Below are 9393 nucleotides of genomic sequence, written 5' to 3' on the forward strand. Positions count from 1 at the left end.
TTTGACTTCCACTTTCTGAAACAACGAACACCTTTTGTAATTTCGATTTTGATTAATTTTTAGACATAAATTTAATATAAATGAAAATTGGGAAATTGAAACTCTTAGTCATTACTGCCTAATCTATAATTTGTTTTTATAATAACTTAAAAGCTATTGGTCCATATTTAGTCTTCTTATTGATAAATTTCATATATTAAGGAACTCTGCTGCTTTTATTTGTGTTAAATGTACTTCACTGCGCTAGAAGATCAAATAGTTTGATTTTTTTGAGTTTGTCTTGTTCGAATGTTATTCAAGAGTTTAGTATTATTTTGGTATTAACAAGAGATTTATTTCCTGGATGACAGTCAGTTCGGTTTGGTCACCATCAAATGTAGCCATGGTGATATATTCCATTTGTGGTATCAGATGTGTAAGTAGGTAAAGAATTAACGCTGATACACTTCCGTGTTATACACATGCTTTAGTTTATTTTATTGTAGAATAGGTTTCAATATTCATTGATTCTGGACATATTGGCTGAGATGGAAGGATTTGGGAGTTTAGTGTGTTGTTTTGGAACTGTTTTTGAAGTTAATAGAAATTTACCATACCAATCCTTGTCCAAGACTTTAAAAAAAATATAAGAATATAGAATGTACTTAAACAGATCTTCTATCTTGGTATGACTTTTCAATAACGTTTGTTCATAAAACCAAACTGATGAACAGGTATTAATTTTTTTTCGTCTATAATTAGTTATATCTTCAACTGGAATTTTTTCAAATATCTAAAACATTTAAATGATCATACTTTCAATTAAAGAAATAAATAAATAAAATCGATAATAAAAATCATTATTTATACAATACAATATCAGTTAAATGACTGCCACGGCGAATTTGAAAACAGCTGAACCCAATTTTGCAGCACGCTATCGATGAATGGGATTCGCATTTTACTATTAACTGTATGAATATTTTCTTTAAGTATATCAATTATTTGAAGAATCACTGAACCTTAAAATTTCAAAAAAAAATAACAAATGAACATCCTCAAAACAGTGCCGTGCTGGTGGCTTGGCACGTTGCATTAGCATGTTTGCAGTCAAGGTTACTCCAATATTAAATCCTCTAATAATAATCTAAGAAGATCATATCAGCTAATACAATAATTCATAAATCTACCTCAAATATGGATATTTTATGATTGCTATTCTCTACCAGAATATGAAGTTGGTAAATCTAGAATTCGATATTTCGATTTTCTCTAAAAATCATGATTTTGCGACCAAAATTGATAGAACAGTGACAGTCTGGAGTTCAGTTTCATTCTGCATTTTTCAAGTTGCTTGGCTATAATATCTGAAAAGGATTCTTTTCTACCTTTAGGATTTCTTAGCACAGCTATATACTGAATTTTAATAAAGAAATTGATAATATAGAAATTCTTGTCAAAAATTATTGTTAAATATAAAAAAAGTTGCCTCGTGACCAAAAGAAAATCACATAATTGCCTCTAAGTTGATTTCGCCCTAATCTGTCTAAGAGATACAAGTGACAGCGAAGAAGTGAAATGTACAGTTCTTGTGAAAACAGTTGTTAAATTCAAAATATTAAAAACCGTAATCATTTTCTGAAGTTACTTATAAGAAAGCTCTGTAAGAAAGTTAAAAAAACTATTAAATTTTATAAACAAATATGCACAAGTTAATAATTTTACATTGTCTTTATAAAAAGTAAAATGAAATTTTAATTTTTTAACGATGATAAACATTTTAGAAAGAAATATCGAAAATTATTTGGAAAAACGCAATACATTTCGAAACATTTTTGAGCCACCCCAACTGATTTTAATTACGTATTTCAGTTTTCCCTCATTTCGCACACATAGATCTGAAATACCATTATATAATAAATGTTTGGCTTGTAAAAGTGACGTGTAATTCGGCGCTTATCTTATCTTCAGTCTCTTATCGTTATCATTGCTAACAGTTTACTCTTTATCTATCTTCAATATGTTACAGAAAATAACAAATAAAACGCATAAACTCGAAGCACTGCCGAAATAATCAGATAAAAACGAATTATTGGAATGACTGGTGGTAGGGCAATAATTTTTTAACCAACGATAAATTATCTTTTACTCTATTGTTTAAAATGGCACGATTTTTGCCGATATAACACGTAGTCTTAGTCACATAATGATGCGTTGGCATTGCTCATTGTTATCTGTTAAAAATTGCAAGATTAATGAGTTATCAGTGATTAAACCGTATTTCATGTTTGGTATTTGTACTGTTTTTTTTTCTTTGATAAAAGCAATTCAATATTGCAACACTTTGTTCTGTTGTTAATATAAAATATTATTTATTTTTGATAATAATTAAACCTATGGTAGTCGCTTAATAGCGCCATCTTTGTCTGACATAACTCACTAGATTATAAGGCAACTTTTTTTACATCCCTCTCTCAAGAGTAACCACTCAATTTATTTGGCTCAGATGGCGCCTAAATTGCTATCTAATCTATTTTATTTGAATTAGTCACGCTACATTTTTTTACTAATCATATCAGCTTGATAACAATGATAATTTTAAGAGTAAAAACGTATACCCGTAAATATTTCTTGTAAATATTTCCATTATTCGTTACTATAGATACACCAAAAATGAATGTGATAAAATCTTTTGGTATTCTGCAGATAAAACCACCTCGATGCTGAAGCAAAAGGAGCCTGGTCTTCAGGACACGCAAAAACCAGAGGCCATCCAAAAGGAATCCATAACCGAGGCCATCGTTCATTCGCTGGCAGGGCAAAAGCAACAGGTGCTGTCTGAAAATAATATTCAGAAACGTCTGAAGGTCGACGACGCGACTGATGCCCAGGCCAAGACCAATCTCGAAGAAAATAATAATATAGCCACCACGCACAATCATAACAGTACAGGAAAACATAATTTACCAGGTATATTTTGTTCCTAGTTTGGTTTGGTTCATTTAAATTGGTCCTTTGATTTTGAAATATATCGGTGTCGTAGTGAGCTAAATCTGAACAATAGTATGCATAACAGGTCAAATGAATGTCCTCGGACTACCATAGTAAAACATTTTTTTTGGCAAAATTAGTTTTTTTATTCAACATAATTCCCTTCAAGGGAGATATACTGATTATAGCGACCCTCCACCTTTTCTATACCATTTTTGTAGTACGATTTGTCCTTTGCTTAAAAATAGGCCTCATTTTCGGCGATCACATCTTCATTCGACGAAAATATTAGGGTGAATGAGGAAAGCACTCCGTTTATTCCAATTCATGGATGTTTACCATCTTTTTCACTGACTTGTGACACGGTGCATTGCCTTGATGAAGCAGCACTTTCTTTTTCTTCAAATGTGGTCGTTTTTCAGGCGATTTCGTCCTTCAAACGGTCCAATAACGCTATGAAATAGTCGCTGTTGATGATCCTTCCTTTTTCAAGGTAGTCAATAAAAATTATTCCATGCGCATCCCAAAATACAGGCGCCATAACCGTTGCCAGCCGACTGTTGCGTTTTCTCACTCTTTGGAGCGGGTTCATCGTGTGCAGTCCACTCGGATGACTGTCGATTGGACTTCGGAGTGAAATGATGGAGCCATGTTTCATCCATTGTCACATATCGAGGCAAAAACTCGGGTTTATTACGCTTGATTATCTTCAAACACTGTTCTGAATCATCAACTTGTCGTTGTTTTTAGTCAAAAGTGAGCTCTCGCGGCACCCACTTGGCACAGAGCTTTCTCATACCCAAATATTGGTTAATAATATGAAGTACACGTTCAGTTGATATCTTTAGAATGTCTGGTATTTCATTCAATTTCAACTTATGGCAATTCAAAATCATTTTGTAGATTTTTTTAATATTTCCGTCGGTAACAACCTCTTTTGGGCGTCCACTGCGTTCACCGTCTTCGGTGCTCATCACCACGTGTGAACTTAGCATACTAATCCTTGATGGTTGATTTTCCTAGGGCAGTGTCCAGAAACTCGGCATCAAGCCAAGTTTTTGCCTTAACTGTATTTTTTTCTTTCAAAAAGCAATAGTTTATCAACACGCGAAATTCCTTTTTTTCACAATAACAAAAGTTGCTTCACTCAAAATGCTACAATTCACAAATTAATGATCCGATAGCTGTCAAATTTATACACGCATCTTTTGAGGATTAGAGCTAACTAAAAATGATATGAATTTAATTCTAGTAGTGCCATCTATGTGTCGGGCCGGAGACTTTTGAATTGACCTGTTACCAAGGCAACAACATATGGCCGGATGATTTGAGCCCCATTACATAATACCTTGCCCCTAAAGAAAGGGCCTCAGGAACGTACATGGTCGTTATTCCGTCTGGACAGGTTATAGTAACTGTAAAATTATGTTTGAGTATTACATGTATCTTCGTTCGCCGGTTTTGGTTTGCCTTTGAAGATCCTTGAAATGGCACTGTTTCTAGCAAAATTTCAATGGTATCCCTCTATGGAATGGTTTCCTATCTTTGACGACTCTAGATTGCAACAGTTTACGGCGAAGAAACTGAGCTACTGCAATCCGAATTTGGTGGCCGTGCACATTCTATTCGAATTTCAGTAAACTATGTTGATTCACAGCAACTTCAGTCTGCTTTTGGTGGCCTTACAACTTAAACAGTGATGCATTTACCGAGAAATCACGGACTAGGGGTGTTTTTCAAAGATTTATTGTTTCTAACTTGGAGTGGTTTATGGCGAGGAGTCACTGAGCACCTTCAATCAACCTTTTGAGACCTTGCAGCTTCAGCTGCGATACCTTTGCCCAAACTCCATTTGGTGACACCATTCATTACATTACAAGAAACGCTTGTAACTGCGAAACAATTGCCAATGCAACGTCAACCTGTCTTCTTTTCTTTTGTAGCTAATTTGATTCCGATTATTTCAAGGTTCATAAGGAATGAAAAATTAAGAAAATTGAGAATATCGATCAAAAAATTTAGCTATTAATTTCTTAGTACATAGTCCATTTGATCCGAACATTTATCCAGTTTTGCGCTAATTGAGTAGGTTTTTGGTTTATTCCAGTTTAACTTAATCATACCTTATGTTAAAAGTCGATTTTCAGTAAGTTTTGATAGATTAACATGATTATACATGGTTAAATAGGGATAATAAGGGAGTCAATTCTTATTTGCATTTGAATGTAGCTCTTCAAAATGCCACCAATTATATATACCAACTTAGATCGCAGAACTAGAAATCTGCAAAAATCGATGAAATCTAAATGAATAACGTAAAGATCTGAAAAATAAATTTGTATTTAATCCCCATCGAGCATTAGTTGACAACAAATGTTTAATATAAGTTAAAATTTATTAATTGAAAGTATTAATCGTAATCATTACTGACTAACCTATAATTTGTTTTTATAATAACTTAAAAGCTATTGACAGCTAAAAAGCTATATATATCCATACTAAGTCTCCTTGCTGATAAATTTCATATATTAAGTAACTCTGCTGTTTTTTTTTCTATTAAATGCACTTCACTGCACTACAAGATCAAAATGGTTTGATTTTTTTTGAGTCTGTTTTGTTCGAATGTTGTTTAAGAGTAGCAATATTTTGGTATTAACGTGAGATTTATTTCCTGGGTGACAGTCAGTAGCTGAAGATCTCTTGTAGCGCTTTGCTTTCGTTAATTGTTAATTGATGATTTTTCGATTTGGTCACCATCACCAACAAATGTAGCCATGGTGATATTTTCTATTTGTGGTATCACATGTGTAAGTAGGTAAAGAATTAACGCTGATACACTTCCGTGTTGTACACCTGCTTTGGTGAATTTGAAAATAGCTGAACCCGATTTTGCTGCACGCTATCGATGGATGTGATTCGCATTTCACAATTAACTGTATAAATAATTTCTTTAAGTATATCATTTGTTTGAAGTATCAGTTAACGTTCTAATTTCTCCAAAAAAAAAACAAATGGACATCGTCAAAACAATGTTGTGCTGGTGGCTTGGCACGTTGCATTAGCATGTGTGTGTGTGTTAACAAAACTGTCCAATATTCTCAATTTTTTCTTTACAGTCAAACAATCAAGTTATTAGCGAATGTTTTCATTCAAAGAAACATGTCTATTAGCATTTGTACAATATTCCTAAAAAAATCGATTTTGCAATACTGTATACTTTACAGATCGCAAAATTCTGTAATAGATGAACAGATCACTTCTCAGAGGAAATCGGCTCAAATGATTCAAACGAAATATAATCGAAAATATTCAAAACATTTACTTCGATTGTATATAGATTATCTAAAAATATCGATTAATAAAATACTACACCAATACTAAATTTAAAAATGAGTAACAAAATAATATAGGTAATACTTTTGTTACGTTAATTTTAGTGTAGGAATTTACTAAAATGTTTAACGATAGCATTTCATAGCAATGGGATATTTTCTTGATATATCTTACATTATTCAAATTGCTTGCCTATACTTACTTGCTATAGCAACGTAGATCGCAGAACTGGAAATCTGCAAAAATCGCTGGAATCTAAATGAATAACATAGAGATTTGAAAAATAAAATTGTATTTAGTCCCCATCGAGCTACAGTTATAAAGCAGTAATCGAGTATAGTTGAAAACAAATTTTTTCTTTTGGACCCATGAACGTTGTGAATCAAAACGACGTTGTATATTAAAGATGAAGTCCCTGGAAAGCAGGTTAATTGAAAAGTATCCGGCCTGACACATAGCTGGCGCTACTACCATTAAATCCATATGTTTTTTAGTTAGCCCTAACCCTCAAAAGATGCGTGTGTAAATTTGACAATTGTCGGATCATTAGTTTGTGAATAAAGTTAGTTTGTTTATAAAAGGAATTTCGCGTGTTGATAAAATATTGCTTTTTGAAGGAAAAAATACAGTTGAAGCAAAAACTTGGCTTGAAGTCGAGTTTCCGGACACTGCCCCAGGAAAATCAACCATCAACGATTGGTATGCTAAGTTTAGACGTGGTGAAATGAGCACCGAAGACGGTCAACGCAGTGGAGAAAGAGGTTGAAAAGAGGTTATTACCGGCGAAAATATTTAAAAAATCCACAAAATGATTTTGAATGACTGTAAATTGAAATTGAATCAAATAGCAGACACTCTAAACATATCAACTGAACGTGTACATCATATCATTCACGAATATGTGAGTATGTGAAAGCTCTGTGCATATTTCCGCGCGAGCTCACTTTTTAACAAAAAAACGACGATTTGAGGATTCGGAGCAGTGTTTGAAGGTGATAAAGCGTAATAAACCCGAGTTTTTGTGTCGATATGTAACAATAAATGAAACATGGCTCCATCATTTCACTCCAAAGTCCAGTCGACAGTCATCCGAGTAGACTGCACACGATGAACCTGCTCCAAAGCGTGAGAAAACGCAACAGTCAGCTGTCAAGGTTATGGCGTCTGTATTTTGGGATGCGCATGGAATAATTTTCATTGACTACCTTGAAAATGGAAGGATCATCAACAGCGACTATTACATAGCGTTATTGAACCATTTGAAGGGCGAAATCGCCGAAAACGGCCGCATTTCAAAAAAAAGAAAGTGCTGTGAAGACAATGCACCGTGTGAAGTTAGTGAAAACAATGGCAAAAATCCATGAATTAGACTTCGAATTGCTTCCTCATCCATACGGTGGATCTCCAGATCTGGCCTCCGGCGATTATTTCTTGTTCTCATATCTCAAAAGAATGCTCTCTGGGAATTAATTTTCGTCGAATGAAGAGGTGATTGTCGAAACTGAGGGCTATTTTAAAGCAAAGGACAAATCGTACAACAAAAATGGTACCGACAGGTTGGAGGGTCGCTATAATCAGTGTATCACCATTGAAGGGAATTATGTTGAATAAAAAAATAATAATTTTGCCAAAAAAATGTTTTATTATGGTAGGCCAAAGACTTTTCAATTGACGTGCTACATCAGGAGCATCTAAGAAATGAATTTCGCCAGTTCCATCGTTCACTACTTTTATGTTTCTTTGACCAGTTTCCTCTCAATGTCTCGTATTGGATTTTGCGTCTCAACTCTTGATTGTCATTCTTAATTGCATTAATTCTTTATTAAGCATCAAGCACACGTCTTCAAGTAAAATAAATGCTTCATTGCAAATTGATCTGTTCAAAAAAAAAAAGTAGAAAGCCATCAATATTATTTCTTTATCTGCCATAAAACAAAACCAACAAAATTGTGCATGAAAAAAAAAACTATCTTTCAAATGTATTATTATAATATTTTCATTAAATTAAAATTATTTTTCAGCAATAATTATGGAAACACCTCCAGCAAGTACAAGATCTACGAGATCCATGTGGCCGAAGAACCTCATCGATTGCTACCAGAATAGCAACAAGTTCACCACGAACCAAGAACCGGTTACGTCTACGGTCCAACAGGCAATACCTCCTTCAAACCCGCCATCGAATTCGATACATAGCCAAGAACAGACTCAACCCCTACAACATTACGGGGAGGTTCCGAATTTCGAGCCCTCCTTACCGGTCAGTAATATTTCACCGCCAACCTACATGTCCGAGTGTTATTTCAATACGCCTACGGAAAACTCGGAGGTAACATATATCATGGGTGACCATCCGTATATATCTTTAGCAATGTTGTTTCAGTTGAACAAACAAATGGATATGGGAAACCATGAGAATGAACAACCGGAGGATTTGTCCGTGCAAATACCGGTTGATTTGAGCAAGAAAACAGCGCCATCACCCAATAGACTAGTAGATCAGTTTACCGAAGATGAGCCAGTACATTCATTTATCGCAGTAAACAATTCAAGCCATTCAAGGTGAAATATCTAGTTACCATGATTTAATAACAATTAGTTTCATAAGAAAGTGACGTTGGTGGTATGTAAATTTATTTTGCGCGATAAGCAAAGTCATAATTCAATGTGAGCCTTATACAAGTGTCTCGAGGCGTCTCAAGTGGGCCAAGGAAGGTTTTTTAATATTCAGAAGTTTTTCAGAAGCATCTAAATTTGAAATTTCCTTACTGCTAAGACTGATCATCAATCATGATCTAGAACATAACATCATGTTTACCAGTTTTACATACATATATAACTTACAGCTATTACAGACAAGTTACTACTCAAATCATTGACGAGGTGCTGCGACAACCAAAATATTTAAAAAGTTATTTACTTCGCAGGGTTGTCAAATTACACGAATTACTTTTATATATGGGAAAACTATAGTATATTCAAAGTTTTTTTAGTAATGCGTCGTGGATATTTCTGACGTCGAAACATTACAATGTTGCCACATCAACTCTGAGTTTTAGTTCAGTTTGGCTTTGACATACAAGAAAATTC

The 9393-nt window shown here is 34.0% G+C and overlaps 1 protein-coding gene across 3 annotated transcripts in view; it reads left to right on the forward strand.

The window, feature by feature from the left end:
• Window positions 1-9393, forward strand: part of LOC143203793 (uncharacterized) — a 63980-nt gene that overhangs the window by 39004 nt on the left and 15583 nt on the right. For all 3 annotated transcript variants that reach the window (XM_076416084.1, XM_076416092.1, XM_076416077.1), the window contains 3 exons: window positions 2686-2949; window positions 8325-8632; window positions 8687-8865. In XM_076416084.1, coding sequence (XP_076272199.1) covers window positions 2686-2949; window positions 8325-8632; window positions 8687-8865 — 751 coding nt within the window. The remainder of the gene's footprint in view (window positions 1-2685; window positions 2950-8324; window positions 8633-8686; window positions 8866-9393) is intronic.

Source organism: Rhynchophorus ferrugineus, unplaced genomic scaffold (assembly GCF_030347505.1).
Source record: "Rhynchophorus ferrugineus isolate W39M unplaced genomic scaffold, kcgeb_rfMv2 rfM1, whole genome shotgun sequence".
Lineage (NCBI taxonomy): Eukaryota > Metazoa > Arthropoda > Insecta > Coleoptera > Curculionidae > Rhynchophorus > Rhynchophorus ferrugineus.